The 25,150-nt window shown below is 36.6% G+C and overlaps 1 protein-coding gene across 2 annotated transcripts in view; it reads left to right on the top strand.

Moving 5' to 3' along the window:
• The window catches only part of igsf21a (immunoglobin superfamily, member 21a), a 439,822-nt gene that overhangs the window by 383,978 nt on the left and 30,694 nt on the right, over positions 1-25,150 (top strand). For both annotated transcript variants that reach the window (NM_001278321.2, NM_001034184.2), the window contains 1 exon segment: positions 14,298-14,778. In NM_001278321.2, coding sequence (NP_001265250.1) covers positions 14,298-14,778 — 481 coding nt within the window.

The following is a 25,150-nucleotide window of genomic DNA, read 5'->3' as shown; positions in this document are numbered from 1 at the left end:
CTCGGCCTGGAATTGTCCGCACGGAGACAACCGTGCTGAACTGCCGACAGATTCTATGTTGACGTCGCGACTATGTTGCCAAGCCACCACAGCTGGCTCAGCGGAAACGTGTTAGTTATCAGACATCCTCAAATGAACTACACTACATTTAATAAACACCCACACACACACACACACACACACACACACACACATTTAAAGAATGATACAGGTCTAAACCGTACAGTTTTGAAAAGAGTTTTAAACAGCAGTCTCTGGCAGAGAATCACTGGCTCACTACATTCTTACGAGCATATTTTATTTATTAAAATATAACCATGTATAATAAAAATTACAAACCCGTCGTCAAAAATCTTAAATTAATAAAATAGCCTATTATTTTATTCGAGTTTGCACGCAGCGCTGCATTTGGTAGCACAAAACTCGCTCTGATCCGGGAGAGAACTTTACCAACAGATACATGCGCTGCTGAAAGACTTTTATTCCTGCTGCGCATCGAATACAGACACGCTTAAAGAGCCCATATTATGGGTTTTTGAAAATTCCCCTCCATGTAGTGTGTAACACAGCTCTAAGTGAAGTGAAGTATCCAGCTAAGGCTTAAATCTGTAAGAATACAGTGTTTAAAACGGTTGATTCCTCTATAAAAGAGTCGACTCATAGTGCTTCAAACGAGTCGCCTTGATACCGATTCATTAGGTGTTTCGCCATGACGTACGAACGAAACCAAGTTATTCACGTGCACGCACAAACCCGGGAGATTTCAAACCTGAGGCCCCGCCCTCTGACGCAGAAACCCAGACACACACACACACACACCCACAAACACACGCACACAAACATGCCGGTCGATTGAAGTCACACTGCAGATGGACATTATCGATTCTCTACCCAGAGATGAAACCTCAGCATTATAACCAAGCAGTTGGAAACTTCTGGAAACTACAGGCTACAAAGAATACTTCATCAGCGTTTGTTAAAGTAAGGATCAGTAAAGAGTAACTTACTAATGGACGTCAGGATGAGTTTCTTCCTCCATTTCTCAAATGTAAGTACGTGTGATTAAAGTTGCCTCGTTGACTCTAGCTTGCAAATGTATTTAGTTGTGATTTGTTACTTGTAACCGCGTGTACTGTATCAGGTTAACTGGCTATATTCTCTTATCGCGTGCAAAGTCACGTTAAAAACGCGACACGTGCTGTTTGTTTACGGAGCTCCGTGGTAGAGGTCTGCATTCCCGCGGCTGTCCCCGTGCCAGATTTCTGCGGCGCGGGAATAAATTTCCGAATCAATCGCGGGAGCGGTCGGTAACAGGTTTAATTTGGGACGGGAGCGGGCTGTCTAGCAATATCGTGGATATTGCTTTGCGAATGAGACAGAGCTTTGCCTGCCTGTGTGTCTGCTTGGCGCTTGTGTGTATGTGTTAGTGCGCGCGTATAAGAGAGAGAGAGAGCTCTGTCTGGCTGTCTCTGGACTGTTTAGCTGGGTGATTTTCGGTTATGTTCTCCCCCGCTCTTTAGCGGGATCGGACGCGGCGGGCAGAAAACGGGGCGGTTCGGGCACCGGGACAAGAAATTCTAAATATAAGCGGGAGCGGTCGGGTTCAGGCTAAAACCTGGCGGGTGCGGGCGGAAGCGGGAGCGTTGTCGTCCAGAGGTGTGTGTGTGTTTGTGTGAGTGTGTGTGGCAGCTAAAATCCACGCCTACACTATGGAGCGCGTATGAACTGTGATTACTTTTTTATTGCTGATTAGCTATTGGGCATTTCATTCTCTGACTGAAGGCAGTCGACCAATCGTGACAGACTGTCATCGGTCCAATCAGCGCAGATTAGCTTCGCGCTAAGGAGGGGTTTGGGAACAAATGAATCACTGGACGATTCATACAGGAGTCGCTGGAATAATTAGGTAAAAATAAATGCAGATTATAAGACCATGAAAGTGTTTTTTGACTTTGCATGCATATTAGACTGTTGTTGGAGACCCTTACAACCAAGATATGTACGTATTTCATGTATAATATGGGCTCTTTAACATCATCAATGTCAACACAATCCTATAGCTACATGCCATGAAACAAGAACTTGCAGACTCTTTGAACAGAGAGGAAATAACTGCACTTCAGTCACTTGTTTTGTAATGTAATGCTGGTGCTATACCTGAAGGACGGTTACGGCGTGTTGTAGTCGGCCATCACCGGAGAAAGTTAAATCTTTCTTTACTTTTTTATAGAATTTTGTTCGAAAGATTTAGTGGCACAGTAGCTGTCCAAGGTACCGTTGTATGATTTAAATTATAGCCTATATATGCACAAATAAGCAAGTCAAATTGACGAATAAAATAAATATGGATTTTTAAATGTCGGTATTGTTTTTACTCAAATAATAATAATGATAATAATAGTAATAAAATGTTTTATAAAAATAAAATGAGCAATTTTTACATTTTTTTTAAGATTTAGATAAATATAAATTGGACATTTATGGGGCCATGTAACATGTTTCAGTGTTTGTTTTATTCTCTGTGATCTTTAATACATACTGGGTAGCTACGCAAAATATTTTCTAAATTGTCAAGCAGGAATTTGTCTGTAGCTTTAATTATGAAGACAATAAAATACTAAAAATAACAAAAATAAAATCTTAAAAATACAATTTCTAAATTGTAAAAAAATATTCGTTTTTATTTCACTTGATGCATTCGTTATTTAATGTTTGAATACTGAAATAACAGCCATCGGAAGGGGACGGGGCGGTGCTGGATTTGTGCTTACCTTGGAATAAAATCCTGCAGGTGCCCCTGCTGCTGGTAGCAAACTGAGGAACACACAAAATCCTACACTTTGAAAATAAACATACACGCAAAGTTAATAAAGATAAATTGGCCATTTCAAATAAACATTTTTGTATTTAAGTAAACATAAATAAACCATCTTAATTATCTTGTGGCTGAAAAAATGTGAGACTGTAGTCTGTAACACGGATCTAGTGCTTTTATAAAATGACAAAAGCCCACATGCAAATCTTTAGCAATAAACACCCGCACTGCCTTTGTTATTTTTATGTGTCTCTCGGAACCAGTTGGTATGTTTGGTTGAAAGATTCAGTGAGGGATTGTTGCTGGAGGACTTTATTACCTTCTGCTATCCTGCCTTCAGACATATTGCTGGGTCATGGTTATACGTGTAAAACAATGCTTGCACAAAGTTATTTTTCGTTCACCTTTTTTCTTTTATTGGCATTATACTTAGCGGCAAAACCGAAATGTCCTCACACCGCAGATTTGAAAGACGCCGGCACTTTCTCTTACTGTTGCATCAGCCTCACTTCACCGCCGCTCGCAATGTTAAAGTGTCAAATGATGGTCAAGCGCTCCCTAACTTTAGAGCATAGTGATTGGATATTTACTCGCGGATGGATTTAGAGGCACACTTAGTCAATTCGGGGAGATATAAAACGCACAAGCACATATTGAACTGTCGAGGGGTTACCGTATGGTTCCATATTATATTGAGAACAGTGGCATCCCTAATGTGTATATATATACTGTATGTGTATATATATTAAATACATATATATATGTACATACTGTATGTATATATACTGTATACTGTATATTGTGACAATTATTGCAAAATGAGCCACTCCGAGACACTAAACACACTATTTTCATGATATGCTCAGGTAAAATTTCAGGTGTTGCATTTCAGTATATTTATAGAATTACAACACCGCCTTTAAATTTTGATAATCATGCTAAACCACGGAGCACTTTTAGAATTATTCGTTTTCTTAGAATTTGTCTCTTTATTCATAAGGGGTCACCACAGTGGAATGAACCACCAACTTATCTAGCATATATTTTTACACAGCGGATGCCCTTCCAGCTGCAACCAAGTACTGGGAAACACCCACACACTGTCATTTACACACATACACTACTGCCAATTTAATTTATTCAATTCACCTATAGCGCATGTCTTTGGACTGTGGGGGAAACTGGAGCACCCCAAGGAAACTCAAACACAGGGAGAACATGCAAACTCCACGCAGAAATGCCAACTGGACCAGCCGGGACTCAAACCAGCAACCTTCTTGCTGTGAGGTGACAGTGCTAACCACTGAGTCACCATGTCGCCCAAAAAAAAGTAAAATGTTTAAGTAAAATATCTAAATTTCACTCATATTTGAATGTTAATGCACTAAAACTCACAAAAGTTAACAGATGCTTTTAAAATACATTGTTTTTTCATAATAGCAAATAAACAATATTGGCAAATTAAAGCTTGTTTAATAAGTGTAACCCATTTGTTCAGAAGCATGTTCATAAGCACATACATCTAGTGGAGCATCAGCAGCAGCAGCACAAACGCTGTGTTGTGTTCAAGAGAGCTGCATTACAGTATGAATAATTGAAGAGGCCGTGTTTGTGAAGAAGCAGGCTGGAATGAGCTGAGCATGTTGTGTGACCGTTACCTTAGTGATTAGCATGGCTATGAATAGGACTTCTGTGCACTATTTGCAGAGGCAGCTACACACTCTCTCTCTTTCTCTTGCTCTTGTTCTGATGTAACCCAGATTACAGCAGAGGATTTATAGCACCACGTGCTGGAGACATGCAGGTACTACAGGAGGTCTGACATGATAAGGATAGTCTTTTTTTGCCAGCATTTATATTCATCTGGAGTGTCCTGACTCCTGTATGATTATAAAACTGTTTATTTGTATATTTTAGAAATTCAGCTATGTTATAAATAAAATAAAAAAATAATCTTTATTTCAGAAATATTTTGTTTTTAAAGTTAACTGTTGTCATTCCTATATATATATATATATATATATATATATATATATATATATATATATATATATATATATATATATATATATATTTTTTTTTTTTTTTTTATTACTAGTTTTAACCAAAAAAATGAACATAATCTTTAAAAAAAAAAATAGTATATAATAGCATTGTTGAGCACTCAATCTTTATTTATTCATGTTTTTTATTTTCGGCTTTGGCCCTTTATTAATCGGGGTTGCCACAGCGGAATGAACCACCAACTTATTCAGCATATGTTTTACACAGCAGATGCCCTTCCAGCTGCAACCCAACAATGGGAAACACCCATACACACTCTTTCACACATACACTACGACCAATGGAGCTTGTTCAATTCATCTGTAGCGCATGTCTTTGGACTGTGGGGGAAACCGGAGCACCCGGAGGATATCTACATCAACACGAGCTAAACATGCAAACTCCACACAGAAATGCCAACTGACCCAGCAGGGGCTCGAACTAGCGACTTTCTTGCTTTCTTGCTTTTTTCACTGCGCGACTTTGACACCACTAAATCATTATATTAGACTCAGATCTTAAATATTATGTCAATGAACACTGACAATTTATCTTTGCCATCAATTAATTGTATATTAATTAAGTTTTTTTTATTATTATGATTATTATTATTTCCCTGATCAACTAAATGCATACCTATCAAGCCTCCCGTTTTTCCTGGGATTCTCCCGTATTTTACAATTATTTCCCACTATTATCCCGTAAAGTTTTATTCCTGTATTTTTCCTGTATTTTCAATCTTTCTATGAAGGGTGACAATAAACGTTATGGCCTGTTTCCACTAAGTGGTACAGTAAGGTATAGTACTTGATTTGATTATTTTTGATTATTGAGAATTTGATTTCAACTGCGGATCAATGACAGTGCAAAATAGCCTACTGTAACGTCTGCAATTATATAAAATAAATAAATAAATGCAACTTATATAAACCCATACAGGCCCTTACAGTCTCTGATATGTTTCCAATTAAAGAAAAACTACACACAGCATACATTTAGTCCTTATTTGGGTTCAAAAACAACATGCAACAAACAGCCCCATCAGTGCAAACCTCTAATCTGTACTGTATCTTTAATCTTCACCAGCACATGTAGCTTCTGTTAGAAAGTCATTCCGTCTTTCCGAGTTCACAAAAGGCAATGATCCTAGTTAAACATGGCAGTTTGTTCATGTTTTAGGTTCAGACGCGTCATTTGCACCATTGTTTTTTCAGGCTTCTCCTTTGTTTTTTCACACGTTAGTCTCCTGCTTGTGCATTTCTGACAGGATCAAATGTCAGAAGCACTTCAATAATCATGCGCACGTTATTATCATCAGCTCAAGAAGTTTGTTATTTCAAATTTAAACGTACGGCGAGCACAAGGCTCGTGCTTTAGATGGCCTTTTAAAAAAACTACCGGGCACAGAGTAGATTCTGATCTTCTTCTGTACTTTGTGGCTGTTCATCAAGACGACAACAATGTTTGAGCTCAGGTTGGCCATGGCTCATTATTATATGCAGACATTATTACAGTGTAATGTCTTGGCTGTGTATTTAAAACATGGCGGTTCCTTTGTTTTCATTCTGGCTTGTTGCAAGAGCGAGTGACGTTTCTCTGTAAACCAATAGCGTGTATCTGCGCATCTAGCTCTGCCTTTTGGTACCCTTTTACTGTGCTAGGTACCCTTTGCAAAGGGGGACCCAAAAAGTGGTACGGTACTGTTCACTTTTAGGAACCTTTTAACAGTGGAAACTTGAACTGTACTGTACCATACCACTCAGTGGAAACAGGTTATTAAAGAGCCAATCCTCCCTATATGCAAGCCATTTCGTCAAACTACCAGGGAATGCCACTACATCTTTAAATGTGAAAATGTTCTGTGTTTTCATTTTGTTTAGGCATGAAAACACTTAAAACCACGGGGTTGCCTTACTTTCTATTACAGGTGCCGTTGCCCCTCCTATGCAATCCTCAAAATAGTTAGTTCATGTACGCGACTGTCAAATGTGCTAAAAAAATCTAAATGAGAGATTCATTCGCTGCTCTTTGAGTAGGCTAAACTGTTTGCTAATTTATTTGCTGTCTTTTCTAACGTCTATTATTTATTCTGCCCTTTGTAAATAATAATAGTGATGATGATAAAACATATTACTGACCGTTTCAACTGTTTATTTACAATAAAATAGCTCTAGATGAATATATTTAGTAATTTTAAGAATTATTATTATTATTATTATTATTATTATTATTATTATTATTATTATTATTATTTATTTATTTATTTATTTATTTATTTATTTTTTATTTTTTGGTGTATGCCTTATTTTTACATCCCAATGTTGACAGGCATTACTAAATGCCACCTTGGTGAGTGTAATATAATTTTTTAAACAAACAAAACAACTGAATGAATTAATTGAATGTTGGTCATACTTTTTTAATAGCAAATGAGTCATGAATTTCAAATTATGCAAATTCTCAAACGTACTTGTAATTCATATTTTACATTCATTATTAATTTAAATAAATAAATGTATAATTTTTTATTGTTCTCATTTAATTAGCATGATAATGTTTCTTTTAGTCTGACCAGGCAAAAGCACTAAAAATAATAACTAACATCACTTATCATAGCTTGCTCGTTCACTGAATGCTTAATCCAAAGCAAGTTCTGTTACACTCCTTACAGTTCCAGCCCCCCTGGAGAGTTTTTTCAGCCTTGATATAGTGTATTTACATGGCAAACAGGTATGTGATAAACTGTGGCGTTCATGTTGCATTGCACTTGCTCAGGAAACTCCCTCGTGTGACTTTGTTTGACTAAGTAAAAGCGAGGCCTATAGATCCTCAGTACACTGCAATTGAACTAGCCTCTATTCAGCCATAGCGTGAGTTATTGCATTGTCCTTTCTAAAAGCCTCAGCAGTCGATGCATTGTTTTGTTATCTCACACGGCCACTAATATTAGCCATTAGCTGCTGTCTGGAGCCTTAGCTATTAGCATGAGGTTTCCACTATGCATCCGCTTTTGTCTGCTCTTCCCTGTGGCCGCAGGCGCAAATAGTCAGATAATGCAAGTAAAAGCCACAGTGTGGGATATGCTGTTAACCTCTCTCAGAGGCAGAGATAAAGTGTGTACTTTAGAGCACATTAGCCGCAAAAACAAGCGCTAGACTCTCCGCTGTCACTGAATTCTTGTGACATTGCTAGCAGGAAACAAGACTTCTCAAGGACTTCAGCTTAATTCGCCTATGTTACATTATGTTTATTTACCCGGCAGAGTGCGTGGGCATAAATGCGGGGATCAAGTCAATGTCAGACGAAAACACATACATAAAAGAAAAGGCCAGAGAAAGGGCTGCGGTTCAAGGAAAGGGCTTGTTTAATGCAGTGATGTTTTGCCACTTGTGTGGACTGTGGATGGATTTTTAAGAGAATTTGTTGTTCATTTACTTATTCTATGGACATCCAAGATGAAGGTGAGTTTTTGTCTTCAGTAAAACATTATAATGGATTTTCAGTTAAAACCAGGACCTTAAAGTAACTTTTTACCACACCTAGCAATGGCCGATGACTCGGTCTACATGGAATCTTTTAGATTTTTAGCTCATCATTTAGTCTATGTATTTACTTGTGTAAATGTGTGTAAATTTATATTTATCCCGTTTTTAAATTCATTTCACTAATATTTTTGTGGTAAAATGTTAATATGATTTATTTACAGCACAGTTTGTAAAGTAATATTTTCTGTCTTTTAGTAGAGTTTTTATATGAGAGACTTTGTTTACCAATTATTCATTCATTTATTCATTAATTTTCTTTTCGGCTTAGTCCTTTTTTTTATCTGGGTTCGCCACAGTGGAATGAACCGCCAACTTATCCAGCATATGTTTTACTTACCTATCACATCCTTACACACTCATTCACACACACACTCATACACTACGATCAATTTTCACTCACCCAATTCACCTGTTTCACATGTCTTTGGACCGTGGGGCAAACCAGAGCACCCGGGGGAAACCCATATGAACACGGGGAAAACATGCAGACTCCACTCAGAAATGCCAGCTGACCCAGCCAAGGCTCGAACCAGAGACCTTCTTGCTGTGAGGCAAACGTGCTACCCACTGTGCCACTGCGTCGCCCTGTTTACCAATTAAGTGGATCTAAAATCAAAATTCTCAGCAGAAACAGCCAAAAAATGTCTACAGATTCTGTCTGGCCCTGTGTGTGTGTGTGTGTGTGTGTGTGTGTGTGTGTGTGTGTGTGTGTGTGTGTGTGTGTGTGTGTGTGTGTGTGTGTGTGTGTGTGTGTGTGCGTGTGTGCGTGTGTGCGTGTGTGCGTGTGTGCGTGTGTGTGTGTGTGTGTGTGTGTGTGTAGGAAAAGCAAGAAAATGAAAAGGCCATCATATTTGTCGCAGCATCAAATTCAAGACAGTCTCTCTTAGATCCATCATCACTGAAAGACACATTCATTCACTAAAACACAGAGAACTGTCAATTTGTTACCTGCATGTTTTTGGTGGAGTGAGCCCAGGTGTAGGGATACACAGAATAAATAAAAGTAATAAAAGAATAAACAGTTAAACACAATAAAAGGCTGATTTTTACTTCTGCGTCCAGCCCACACACACACACACACACTGAGAAATAAAGGTACAACATTTGTCCTTTGGGTGGTACCTTTTCAATAGGTACATTTTTGAACCATATTGGTGGACATTGGTACCTTTAGGGTACACTTTTGTACCTTTAAGTTACTGTAAGGTACACATTTGTACTTTTTAGGTATTAATTTATACCTTTAAGAACATGTTAGGAACAAAAATGTACCTTTTAAAAAGGTACCATGCCAGTGACAGATTTTGTAACTTTATATCTGAGAGTGTACAGTCCAATGCAGCCTTCTCATGGCTGACACCCATGCTGACGTGCACCTATTAAAAAATGTAACGTCGCAATGACACATAGTGCAAGGTCTGTGATTGGTCAACTTGGTAGCGGTGACAAGTGTGGGCGGTGATGAGAGACATAAGCATGATGGGGCGAGTGTTTACAAGTGTTGAGTCCCATGAAGGAGCTCCAGATGGAATTTTTTTTGTATTTACCTTATGATTAAATTTGTTGCATGGACACCGGTTCCGGCCTCTGAATGAGCCAGTTTAGTGACTTGTACATTAAGGTAGCATTCAGGAAAAACAAAACACCCATGAAGAAACTTGACACAGAGGAACATAAAAACTTATTGCCAGTTAGTGTTTTGGAAAGTGTTATTGCAGAGCTACACAACTAGCCTTTAATCATAGAGAATAAAAAAAACACTATGGCTCAGGTAAAAGTAAAAGAATAGAATCTAGAAAGATAGCCAATCACTGCTCAGAACTTATTTGTGTGTATGTGTATTATTTTACAAACCTGTCAATGATGACAGAACTAATTTGGGCGGAATGACACTGAGCATTGTCCTAGAATCTTTGGTGGGGCCGGTAATTTACTTTGATTGCAGCAAAGTTTGATTATTGCTTCCTTTCTCTGTTTAAAATGTTTCCATACCTTAAAATAACAAAATGACTTAATGTTGTAATCTGCAACATGATTTCAGAGCCATTGTGCATATTCAGTTTACAGTTATTTAGTGATGTACGTGACTATTGTAATGTAAAACAACATGGTGCATCAGTCTTTGTTTACAAGTCTTAAGAGTCTTGAGAACATATTTAAACCTCCAGAGCAATTTTGTCTAAAGGAAACAGTCCGAAGTAAATTTGTTACAGAGGAAATATTTTTCATGTTTTTGGATAAATGATTGATTAATCTAGTCCAGGGGTGTCAAACTCAATACCTGGAGGGCCGAAGCCCTGCACAGTTTAGTTCCAACCCTGCTCCAACACACTTACCTGTAGGTTTCAAACAAGCCTGAAGGACTCAATTAGTTTGATCAGGTGTGTTTAATTAGGGTTGGAACTAAACTGTGCAGAGCTGCAGCCCTTTTGAAACTGAGTTTGACACCTGTGATCTAGTCAATCAACTTGACTTTGTTTTTGGAGAACTTCAATTGATTGCGAATGTTCAATCGATTTCTTATGTTTCTCATACTAGTATTTTTAATTTATTTATTTTTTCCCCCTCCAAACTGATGATTACCAACCTTTCATATTCAATTCATTACAGTAATCCAGTCTAGAGGTCATCAAAACATTAATTAGCTTTTCAGCATCTAAGATAGATAGCATGTTTCTTTGCTTAGCGATATTTGTGATATGAAATATTCTCGCCACCTTGCCAACATTTATTTTAACTCTCATTTGGCAATTGGTGAGTGCTAATTTTAGACCCTGATGAAAAAGCCAAAGTAAAAAAAAAACTTAATTTGTACAAATGTAAAGGTTATTTTCTCAAAATATTGTTTTGTTTTTTAAATGGTTGTATCTCAACATCAATCATAGCAAATCATAGCAAAGCATGTACATGTTTTATAGTCCAGAGTCACATATACATAAAAAACAACTATGCATACAAACCCTTCACTTACAGCTATGAAATTATTATTTATGTTACAATAGATGATTGATGCAGTTTGTCTAATTTATTTAATGTGAATAAACTTGTCTTTGTAAATGCACTTTTTTTTCACACAACCCACGTGAATGCAATATAAAACAAATAGAATATAAAACAATAACACCGACCCTTCATTTGAGTGCTCAGTTCACACATGCACATATCACCGGCTCATCAGTTCTTCGATTCAAGTCTGTTTCCTCAGTTCAGTCAATGTTGGAGTAACTGGAGCATTGTATGAGTTGGCTGAAATTGGCATCATATAATCACATATCTGGACTATCAGGTGCATCCAAAAGTCAGTTTTGAGTGAGAAACTTGAGGCACAAATTGTTCAGTTGCAGATGATTCAGTCATTTTGGTGAACTAGTTCAAACGATTGATTCATTCATGAGCCACGCATCATCGCTTCAGTGTATTGTCAGCATATGGGTTTTATTTTGGTTTTGTTTTTAATTCACGTTTTTTACTCTCAAAGTGCCAGTAGCCATTGACTTGCATTTTATGAATCACCAAGAGTCACAGTTTCATCTAAAAATCTTCATTAATGTTCTACTGAGGAAAAAAGTTCCCTACTGTATATCTTGAAAGTCCCCAGGGAGTGTAAATGAGCAGCATTTTTTTTTTTTTTTTTTTTTGCATGAACTATCCCTTTGAAGTTTCTAACAATCTGAACAGACAAGCAGATTATATATAACATATATCTGCACTGGATTCCTCTCTTTCCTTCTTGTGGAGGGTAGGAAAAGGAGGGAATGAGAGTAAAAGGGGTACAAGCTGAGCACTGTGCAAACATTAATGCTACAGGCATTAGGCCTACTGAATTTAATACACATATCTGGAGGTTGTGTGTTGAAGTGGAAACTTAATTCCCTGTCAAGTGATTTACCAGCCGGGAATCTTAATACCCAAATGCACTGTAGTGGAGAAAGGCTGTCGCTAGTGGAACATAAACACAAAGCAGAAACTGTGTCAAGTATTTGCCATTCACCGGTGCTGTGGGCTGAACGACGCTGAGCATTGCCCTAGATCTTTTAGTTTGAATTTGCCAATCATAGGGCAGGCAATTTCACAATTGACTTTGATTGCTTTCTTTCTCTATTTGAAATGTTCCCATACCTTTTAACAAAAAGTTATACTTGGCTTTCATAAGATGCGTAATCTGCAAAGTGATTTCAGAGCCAGCGTGCATGTTCAGTTTACAGTCATTCAGTGATGTGCGTGACTATTGTAATACAAAACAACACGGTGCATCAGTCTTTGTTTATGAGTTTTAGAAGTCTGAGAGTAATTTGATATAGCATCTTTATGCAGTGCTAAGTGTATCTGATGCAACAGTCTGAGGGAAATATTCTACAGTATTATTTTAATGTATCTGAATAAATTGATTGATTGATTGATTGATTGATTGATTGATTGATTGATTGATTGATTGATTGATTGATTGATTGATTGATTGATTGATTGATTGATTGATTGATTGATTGATTGATTGATTGATTGATTGATGTTGTTTCCATAGTTCAAATTCCTTATTTAATACACTTTGCCAGTCAGTCCATCCATCCGTTCTTCCGTCTGTTCGTTCGTTCGTTCATTCATTCATTTTGTTCGTTCGTTCGTCCGTCCTTCCAATTGTATGTTTGTTTGTTCATTCATTTGTTTGTTCATTTGCTCAATCGTTTGTTCACTCGCTTATTCATTCATTCATTTTTAATTCAAAAATCTATTTTTATATAGTTTTATTTTATTTGTTGCTTTTTTTGCTTACCTACTAACATGTGGTATTCATTCATTCTTTCATTTCTTTTTATTACTTATCTTTTTATTTACTGTATTTTTACAAATACTGCATTTTAAGATATTTGTAATTATTTATTTATTTTAATAAATATATTATTTTAATGTATCTGATTAAATCGTTGATTGATTGATTGATTGATTGATTGATTGATTGATTGATTGATTGATTGATTGATTGATTGATTGATTGATGCTGTTTCCATGGTTTAAATTCTTTATTTATTATACTTATTTATTGATTTTTCTTTTTATGGCAGTCAGTCAGTCCATCCATCCGTATTTCCGTCTGTCTGTCCATTTGTTCTTTCGTCTGTCCGCCCTTTGGTCTGTCCGTCCATCTGTTTGTTCGTTCATTTGATCATTGGTTCGTCTATCCATTTGTCTGTACGTCTGTTCATTCATTAGTTCTTTCGTTCGTTCATTAGTTTGCCCACTCGCTCTTTCGCTTCCTCATTTTGTCCTTCGTTTGTTCGTTCATTAAAAAATCTATTTTTAATTAGTTTTATTTTATTTGTTGCTTTATTTACTTACCTACTAACATGGGGTATTCATTCATTCATTCTTTTATTTCTTTTTATTAAATGATCTTTTTATTTATTGTATTTTTAAATTATATATAATTTATATAATATAATATAATATTTATATAATAATTAATATAATATTTATATAATAATATATATATATATATATATATATATATATATATATATATATATATATATATATATATATTAATTTCATTATTTATTTCATCATTATTTTATTTAAGGAAAGCCTATTTTAATATATTTGTATTTATTTATTTATTTATTCATTGATTAATTTTCTTTTCAGCTTATTCCCTTTATTAATAAGGTGTCATCACAGCAAAATGAACTGCCAACTTATGCATCATTGGGAAATTGTTTATTAATTAATAAATGTATTTATTTATTAAACAACCAGCCTTTTTTATGGCCAATTGACCTACAGTCCAAAATGCACAAAACCATGCATGTGACAATTTTTAAATTCAACATAAAGTTATAGTGTAGTTGAAGTGCATACAAACAAAACTTGCACACTAAACTGACTGTGTCTCTTTCCAGGTGTACTTCAAGCGGGATGGAGAATTAATAGAAGTGATCTCCTACGTTTCACCCACCGTGGGATATGAAGGTGCCGGCTCAGCTGGAGTGCGAGGAGCAAGACCTCTGATCAGCAGAGATCTGGACGACACTAAGCTGAGGAAGTCTCTATCTCTGTTAGGTCCGGAGGGCAGGCCCGGACGCCTCAACACGGAGAGCCCGGGACGGAGCTATATGGCCAGACAACCCGGCCAAGAGCCCAGTCCAGCCACGGAGACCATCCCAGAGACAGTGGTCAGCCGTGAGTTTCCACGCTGGGTACAGAGCACAGACCCCCTGTACTTCTTCAGCAACATACACATCCCTCAGAGCGATGGGACAGTGCTGGTCCAGGCCAAGCTCACCTGGACGCTGAATCCACAGTTGGACAATGATGCCCTGTTTAGCTGCGAGGTCACGCACCCTGCGCTCTCTATGCCTATGCAGACTGAGGTCATACTGGGTAAGTCTGGCTTTTGATACCTTGGTCGGTTGCAAATCTCCAAAATTAGAGAACTTGAACACATTATAAACAGAATTCAAAATTTGTGTTGCTAAAACCATGCTAAAAGTACTTTATTAAATAAGCAAGGCACTTAAAGGAAAACTTGTACTAGGCTCATTTTACTCTCATAGAGTTGGGTTTCACCCTTTATGAGCCAGCATTTTAGCTTAGCTCAGGATAGATCACTCAATTGGATTCTCACTCAAAAATGACCAAAGTGTTTTGATCATTTTTGTATTCCCAAAAAAATGTTTTGATAATTTTTGTATGACCAAAGGGTTTTGATATTTTTTGTATTTACATTAAGAATCTTTTAAGAATTACTTGAGAAACTATTAAGGATTGCTTGATTCCTCTTCATGTCATGTCATGCATATCATGTACGAAAACTGTAAAAGATATGGACGTAGTATACTTGACATCACCTATAGGTTTCTAAAGGGCCAAAATGAAGCCACAAGTGGGCGTAGCCAAGCGGCACTATTTTGTTTGTGCATCATTGCTCCAACCGGGGGTAACCAAATAAGGACAAAGAGACGGAGCTACAGACGCCTGCTAGCATTTTGCTTAGACAGGCTTTTCTTTGGGAGAAACGCTAGATTCTTTATTACCTGCGACTCGTTTGTGTTCTGACCACATGTGCTTGACTGTATGCCATATCCATATAGTGTTTAGTCCTTTAAAAACACTGTTGTAATACATTAAAACTATTAAACATTGTTCTTATAATGCTTAGGAAAACACAAATCACTTCCAAATACTTCAAATTTAGTCTGTGTTAGTAAATGCAGGGGTATTTATGAAATACAAGCATAACACTGTACGACAGTGTTCCACATGACTGTTCTAGAGCCTACAGCTAATCAATTTGTGAGATTCTGCAGTGCTTTCAAGTTTTAAAGAAAAATATAAATGATAAATGTTTTTAAATGAAACAAATACATTTTTAGAGATGTCATATAAGAGTATTAGAATTTCAGCTGATCAGAAAATGTGGTGAAGTGATGGCGACGAGCAGGACCTAGCTGTCACTCAAGGGGCCATGCCCTTAATTATGCAGACTTAATATAACTTAATATAAACTAAACGGAGGAGTTATACCCCCTCACCGTTGTCATGAAGGATAATATTAGCTATATGAACCAAAATCTTTATTTTATATTAGGCTGTAAACACCTTCTTTTTCTTCTGTAAAGTTGGCCAATTTAACACTACGATCAATAGAAATCTGCTCTATTATGGAGCCAGCACTAGCGGAATTTCAATGAATTGCAGCTTAAGTTACTTCTGTTTTTGCTTCAAGAGGGAGAGCGGGAGGTTGCCACTTGACTAAAACAAATGAAAAGTTGTTGTATTCTAGGCCAACTTTGCTATAATTTGGCTATAATTTTATTCTGGTGTAATAGTCAAGAAAATTGCCTGCAGCAGGTGCAATGATATTATGCAGCAACTGGAAATCTTGCAGCCACAGAGACATTTGTGAAAGACTATTTAGAACTACTTTTAGACGCTGCGTAATATCATGCATGGATGTCTGGTGATCCAGGGTCATGTTTGAATTCAGATGTGGCTATTGTCATGTCTGTTGAGCACCAAGGAAAAAGTCCCTGTCTTTGCAAGTTGACCACCAAGTCCATACCAAATGTAAGATTTTAATCAACAGTACTTTTTAAAATATTTCTTAACATTAATTATGATGATAACACTTTAAAATATTGTTCCATTAATTAATGTATTTACTAACAAGAACAAACTATAGAGTGGAGGAACTATGATGTCAATTTGTATGCAAAAACCCAGAAGGGAGTTTGTATTTTAGAAGTTCTGGTTCCCTCGTCCCAAAGTCAATGGGTATTTTCAATAGGATTTCAGTTAAATCTCTTAAAGAAGGTTCGTGGCTAACACAAACATACATATTAACTGTCGTTTTAACGTGATCAATTGATTTTTCTTTTTTTTTTTTCTTCATGTGAACACATATAACTGTCATAACTTCATTATGTACACTTCTCCTTAAATTAATAGCATATGTGATAGTATATGTGATCTGATATGGGCTGCTTTTCGCTGTACTTTATGACAAAAAAGAATATTGAATGTTTTTCTCCATCTATGATAGAACTTGCAGGCAATTGATAGACTTGTCTATCATGCCTCATTTCTGTTTTCTGTTACTAAGGTAAGCGGGCAGTATGCATGGGAGCGATACACTTTAGTCTCATGATAATGCTATGTAGGCACATTTATACATTCAGTTTTAAAACTTTTACAACAACCATAAAGCAAAACAAAACATATTTCCCACATGAAAAACTATCCAAAAGGCACGTAGGTCTATACAGATGTGTTTTTGCATATTTGTTTATATACAGTGTGTGTATTATACTATTATAAACTGAGAGGGGAAATTGTTGTTTTGGACCATATTTCTAAAGATAAGCTTGAAAAGTTGTCTGTAGCAGGGTGATACTGACGTCACAGGCGAACGCCCCGAAGGCACTGTAGTCCGTTTATAGCCTAATGTTAGCTTTTCAGTTCTTGCGTTTGCATTTAAGATCAAAAAGTGTTAAAGGTTGTATTTTCGCATGATGATTTTTCAGCTACACGTAGACAAAAGACAAAACGTGTAAGTGTAATGAACAGTGTTTGAACACAGAGCTTATTATTTGCAATCTTTGAAAAGCCTATAGGAAAATCATATAAGGATTTTATTGAGGGAACCAGTTTTATGCTAGCAGCCGATTAGCCTACAAGGTGACGTCATAGTTCCTCCACTCTATTACCTTTATTACGATATTTATTTGGTTAACATTAGTAAATACTATTTAAGTTAAATAATGTTAGTTCATGTTAACGCACAGTGCATGAACTAACATAAACAAGCTTGAGTAAGAATTTTAATAATGCATTAGTAAATGTTGGACTATGATTAATAAATGCTTTGCAAGATCATTCATGCTTAGTTAATGTTAGTAAATACATGAACTAACGGACCATTATTTTAAAGTGTTACCATAATAATGAGGATAATAAAACATACAACTAAAATATCTCTTTTTAAAATAATTGTGAGTTCAGTATTATTGTCCATACAGTATGGAATTGTGACTTGAGATTGTTTTTATTATTGTAAATGCTCATGTTGACATTATTAAACATGTTCAAACAGCCAAAAAAGGACAAGCTCATCTTCGACTACTAACCTGACATGTTATCATTATGAAACATGTTGTGAGAAAGCACACACACACACACACACACACACACACACACACACACACACACACACACACACACACACACACACACACACACAGACAAAGTTATATATACTCATACTTTGCCGCAGAAAAGTACAATCAATACCTTATTTTCCTTGTACTTTTTAGTTTAGTATCCTGCTTGCTCATAAGCATTGGCGGTTCTAGCTTAAATGGCACCCTGGGCGAATCACCACATATACCCCCCCAAAAAAAACATCTAGTTATAGAAAAAGAATGATTAATCATGTACATATACAAAATTAACTCTACTTTGGGTAAAATATGGACAATTTCATTATTGGCATAATTAAAAATATGTATATTACTAATATAGATAATACTAAATAATACTAAAAAATACTTAATACTAATATTCTAAATAAATAACAAAAACAATCCTAAATTTAACTGGAAAACAATGTAAAGACAAAACTGGAGTGATATGCACACAAGAAATATTTAACATGAATATCAATTATAACAATTCTGTAGAATACAAAAAAAGAAAAAGTTTTTTATAGAATTGTCTGTTTATCTTAGACCCAACTCAAGGCTGAGAATAATGTTAATATGTCTTACCTCCCTGACTCTTTATCTTTCCTTTATACTTCATAGCCATGCTTAGTCAAAATAAGTTCAAGAGTTTTGTCAAACTTGCAAAACTTGCTTCATGTTGACACCTTGGGTCATAAAAGTAGCAGAAAAGGTCTTAAACGTTACTCCGGTTTCACAGCGCATGCACGTCAACAAGAGCAGGAGCAGCGCGTGAGGCACGCGGGAATGGTGTTCTGTGTGCATGTGTTGGTTTGCTTTTCCCAGCGTTGTTTCGGTTGCACATAGATATTAACAAAATTGCACCTGTGAAGACACCAAATGTGAATGGCTATTAAAGTCTTTATTCTGGTATTACCACTCTAAATGAATATATTTGCATAAAGCAAATTTTATATCTAAAAGCTTACTGGGGCACAGATGATTTTTCTGGGGTACGTTTTTTTGTTTGTTTTTTTGCACCATCTCCCCTCGCCGCCCCCTGCAAGATGCCGCCCTGGGCGATTGATCGCCTATATTACCCATGCCTAAATCCGCCTCTGCTCATAAGCTCCATAGTGTGTGATTGTTCACTTGTGCATTGTGCTAATCAATGACCTCTGTGAAAATAATGTACAGTATAGTGTTATGAAATAAAAGGGAAAGTACACAAATGGACAGAAGAGATGCTCAATTGTGCTCGAATCATTGAAAACGCATGTTAACACTAGTTGGAAACAGGCCTTAGATCATTGTAAAAGCTTTGTTTTGACCTTCAACCTATTTATCCAGCTCCTCTCGTCCAATCCCAGGTGAATCCCTTTACATCCCTATCTGACAGATGCAGTGAGAACGACACTGGTTTCTATTTGTTGTTTAATTGCGTTACAGGCGAGCAGATTGCAGTTACTAATGCCGAATGCAAAATCTCCCAGTGACTGACAGGGCAATTCATTGAGCTGTCTGTGCTGTAGATTGAGTTAACTTAACCACGTTATTGAAAAAGTCGACCTGAATTAAAGAAACCGGGCATAAAGGGAATCTCGCCGTGTGCTGGAAGACAGCATTGTTGCTGGATCTCACTTTTGCGGCTCATTCATAATCTTAAGAAATGGTCTAGCGTCTGCTAATTAAGATGCCAAGCTGCCGGTTTCATTTTTGTGTCGGTAAAATTGGCTTGTTGCATGCACTTGTTTATAAGTAATGAAAGTCATGGTGCAATACCAAGAAAGAATACTAGAATACCTTTGTATTTTCATGGATGAGAGGTGCTTTTTTTGCCGTTTTTGCTTTTAGAGCTACAACAAAGATGGCCTGACGATCCCATTATCACTTCAAAGGCAGCACTCACTTGTAGTCTCTGCTATCAGCCCTCAGAAAAAAAGGCAAGTGATGAGACGCAAGACAAGATAAACAGAGACGTTTCTCTCACTTAGTGCGGTGCAGAAGAGATGAAGCAGGGGAAGGACAAAAAAACAAGCGATAAGGTGAAGAAAGAGAGGATGATCTTGAAGATGATGCGTGTTCCGTTCAATATTTTTCTCTCGTTCTCATTCTTTCTTGTTCTCGTCTTATTCCAGCATGATCTCCCCCTGCGCGTTTCATGGCTGCTCGCAGTTTCTTTTGCAGACGTTTACCTCAAACCGTGAGAAAGAGAGAGATGTGATTTTATTTTTTGCTCAAACATGGTTTCCCGGTGTTTTTGAAATAATTATTAGAACCACAGGAGACTGGCACCAGGGTAAACTTTGATCTGGTGTAGATACGCCAATGTGATATACCAAACCGAATCATGGGATCTCCATGCAGCGCGTGAGGAATTGGGTTGTGATAAACGACAAGACAGATTCCCCTGGCGAATAACGGATCAAAGATTTGCTTTGCTTCTGTACATGCGCTATATATTGTGTGGTGATAGAAATAGATCAGCTAGGAGAGATTTTGCTGTAATGTTTATACTGCGGTAAATGTATTTACACAGCTTTTGGTGGGCAGAACCGCTTTGTCACATGGAGAACTGAAAATATGGTGCAGGATGTTTCATAAAGCCAGGCAGGAAAGATCATGCGTTAAAAGCGAGATAAGCAGACTTTTTTGTTTGATATACTGTTTTTGTTAGGTTTCATAATTCGTATAATTAGGTTTCATTCGTTCATTTTCTTGTCGGCTTAGTCCCTTTATTAATCCGGAGTCGCCACAGCGGAATGAACCGCTAACTTATCCAAAATGTTTTTACGCAGCGGATGCCCTTCAAGTCACAACCCATGTCTGAGAAACATCCACAAACACACATACATACACACACACTCATACACTACGGACAATTTAGCCTGCCTAATTCACCTGTACCGCATGTGGGGGAAACCGGAGCACCTGGAGAAAAGCCATGAGAACGCAGGGAGAACATGCAAACTCCACATAGAAACGGCAACTGAGCCGAGGTTCGAATCAGCGACCCAGCGACCTTCTTGCTGTGAGGCGACAGCACTACCTACTGCAACACTGCTTCGCCTAGGTTTCATTCATTAAAATTAATTAATTAATTTTCCTTCAGCTTAGTCTCTTTATTCATCAAGGGTTGCCACAGCTGAATGAACCATTAACTCATCCACCATATGTTTTACACAGCGAATGCCCTTTCAGCTGTAACCCAGTACTGGGAAGCACCCATACGCTCTCTCATTCTCTCTCACACACACACACACTACAGCCAATTTCATTTATTCATTTAACCTAAAGCACATGTCTTTGGACTGTGGGGGAACCGGAGCTCTCGGAGGAAACCGACGCCAACATGGGGAGAACATGCAAACTCAACAACAAAAATGCTAACTGACCCAGCCGAGACACAAACTAGCGACTTTCTTGCTGTGAGGTAACAGTGCTACCCACTGAGCCACCGTGCGCCTGATTAAAAAAATGTATTATGATATCCAGTATGAACTACCAATATAAAAAAAAAATAGCATTTATTAGTTTTACTTATTGCTACTTTTAATTTACGGTTAAATTAAACCCAAAGTTGTTTGATCAAAATGAGTTAGTAGGCTGCTAACTAACATTTAATTTTAACTAACATTAATAATTGTTAATGAATGCAATAAAAACATAAATTCTCAGCAGACATTTTGTTAGGTTCTGTTAAAAAGTGACTAATGTCGAGCCACCATCTTAAAGGATCATATTTATGTCAAATACTGACATTTATTCATCAGGTATGACAACCAAAATCCAATTTCTGTTAGACGTCATATTGCTGACATCTACACAACGTCATGCTGTAACATTGTTAGAAGTTGATATTTTGTTATTTTTAGGTTGCCTTGAAAAGTAACCAAAATGCAAAAAAACTGTTTGACGTTTTTACATTGATGTTGGCCTAACATTGGGTTCTGATGTCAATCCAATTTTCATTTCCAAACAAAATATAACGCTCCGCAACGTTGGAGTCTGATGTCATGTTGACGCACTTTGCCTGCTGGATTGTTTAATATTGTTTTTCTTTCTTTCTTTCTTTTTTTCTTTCTTTCTTTCTTTCTTTCTTTCTTTCTTTCTTTCTTTCTTTCTTTCTTTTATTTTCCACCAAGTTCATAAAAAGCAAAGAACATTTTATTTGTAGTATTTTAAATGTGTAGTGCGCAAATTAACTCCAAATTACTTACCCAGATGTTAATACATAAAATAAATAATAATAATAATAAATTAAGTTAAATTAAAAATATATTAATTTAATTTAATTCAATTTCATTTCATTTCATTTCATTTAATTGGGTGAGTAAATAATGACTTGATTTTAATTTTGGGGTAATCTAACTCTTTAAATCACTGCATTGTAAGTAAGTAAAATCTATTTATAGAAGATTTTTCGCCAACAAGAAATTGTGCTTTACAGTAAAAAGAAAGCATAAGTAGTATAACAAAAATGTATTAACAGCCAACCAATGATTGTGCCATGATTGACCTTAAAACTTATATAAACCAAATTTTTTGTTGGATTTTGTTCCAAAATATGAGTGCAAACTTAACAAGTGACGGTGTCTGCATAAAAGCAAGATTGTGTTTTTGATCCTGCGTCTTGAGAGCAGGAACGTTTGCATCTAAAGCAGCACAAGGAAAAGACGGATGTTGTATCAGCGCTTGGATGATAGTGAGAAATAAGTAAATTCGCTAGAGTACAGGCCTAGAAAAGCCTTGCAAACTTTTGACTTTTATATTTTAACAAAGCCTCGTCTGTGAAACAATCCAATACAGAAATATATGTTTCTTAACCTGCAACTATGTTTCTTAAGAAACAAAAAGAGAGAGATGAAGAGCATTATTTCAGCTTCTCGTTCTTCTCACCTAGAGAATACAAAAATCAAAAATGTGCAGTTGTTGATTTTAATTGGATCTCATTTAGAATTCAAAGCATTAACAAACCTGGCTTGAGTTTGGCATAACCCCAAGTGACAGCAGTGAGCTCCTGTGCGCATAAATACTGGATGTGTGTGAGTGTTTCCGCGCTTACTTCTTTTGTTCTTTGCTTTTTGTTGCTTTTGAAGTTGAAAGTAAATCCAAATTGACCATATTATTTTTCCTAATGAATGTAAGCTGTTTATTTGTGAATAATTAATGGATATTTACGCAAAAATGTAAACTTTTGTTATAAATTATTATTAATTATATCCAAACTGTATGATTTCAAATGTTTTATACCCCACTGAAAATGTTTTAGTGTCATTCACAGTGTCATGAGGCCCTTTAGATTGATACTTCTTTGTCATACAGAGATTATTTTAAAGAATGATACTGTAGAAACCTGTAACTATTGACTTTCTTAGTATTTAGTATTTTCTATGGATGTCAATGGTTACAAGTTTCCAACATTGTGCAAAATATATATTTTTGGTGTTCAACAGAACATAACAAAAACTCAAACTGGTTTGGAACAAGGTCAAGAGTGAGTAAATGATGGCGCACATGAGTGTGCAGAACTTTTGTGTGAAGCAATGCATTTAATGCAATACTTATTCACCAAATTAGTAATAGCGCACCCTGCTGTATCAACAGAACAACTTTACAAAAGCAGGGATGTGTATAGTGTCAGAAATTAAATCAAATCTTGGCAAAATAATTCATTATAAAGTTCAAAAGAAGAACATTTGTTTGAACTATGGAAGTAAAGTCAGTCACAAGTTCTGCTCCAAACCGAGTGTGTAATATATTATGTATGCAATCGCTCTAGTAGAAGGTTTCATTCCACTTACCACCCTGACACTTCCAGTACAGGTTATCCACTAACCTGTACTCAGTCAGAAAATGAAACGCAAGCCATAGGAGCATTCACCAGTCATAAATCTTTCACAGTTTTTAATATTTCCACATGAGACAGAAACATCTTGACAGCGACTCAAATTTGTTTTACATTCACTGAATATTCATGAGGCAGGGCTGGCACTGCGCTCTAAATGGATGTGGTTGGTCCGTGGAGGCGGTGTTTCTGAACGCTGTCCTCACCTCAGAGCATCTCGGCTGGGCTTGTTGCCCTGACTTGGCTGTCTGTCAGTCATATCCAAACATGCAGTGATTCAGTCAATGCCTCTCCATAATTAAAGCTGAGCCAGGCTCAGCACTGAGGATTTGCATGGGTGAAGGTGCTACTGATTCAGCAAAAACACAGAAGGGGAATGAGTTATATTCTCACATCCAGAGGCTAGAGATGATCTATGTCTGCACACCAAGTTCCTCTACCCAATAGAGTGATAATAAGTACGCAGATGTTTGGCGTGGGTTGTGTGGGGGAGTGTGAATGAATCTTTGCGCATTCAAACCACCTTATTTCTATGTCAACTTCAGTAGGCCACAGAAGTAAAGTTGATGGTTTAATCAAACAAAAACTGAGAAGAAAGCAGGGCTCAAATATGATGTGGTTTATTTGTGTTAGACATATTTGTGCATTGTTTGTTAAACATTTTCAAATACAGCTAAATTCAGTGACATCCATGGTGTTAATTTTAACAGTAGTAAAGTGTGTATATGTGTCCACACTTTTTTTGTTTTGTTCTTTACATCCATTGTGTGTAAATTCAACAATCATAGTGTAAATTGTTAAATCAATTCATAATTAATTTTTAGCCCCTTTCAAACAGTGATACAGGTAAATATCCGGAAAATTACCAGAAGAGTTTTACCGGTAATTTTTAAAAAAGACATTCAAGAATTTTCTGACATTCAAACATCCATTCCAAAATATCAGTAAATTCTGACATCATTAATCATAAATGAGCTCTAAATGCCCGCACTTGTAAACATAAATAGAGTCACACAATTGATGGTTTATTTAAAACTTTAGCATTCATGTAGCTGCATAGATGGACCCAAAATACTATACAGTAGATTTAAAAAATGAAGGAACACTTTCACATGTCAAGATGTACATTTTGTGCTGCCCATTGTGAGATGCTTTATGAAACGAAAGAACATCAGTGTTGAAGGATACTCAAAATCTGATTGGTCGGAGCACTCCTTCACGTGCACGTGCCTTGTGCAGGTAAATT

Source organism: Danio rerio, chromosome 11 (genome assembly GCF_052040795.2).
Source record: "Danio rerio strain M-AB ecotype USA chromosome 11, GRCz13ab, whole genome shotgun sequence".
Classification (NCBI taxonomy): domain Eukaryota; kingdom Metazoa; phylum Chordata; class Actinopteri; order Cypriniformes; family Danionidae; genus Danio; species Danio rerio.
This window is presented reverse-complemented; position numbering and strand designations above follow the sequence as displayed.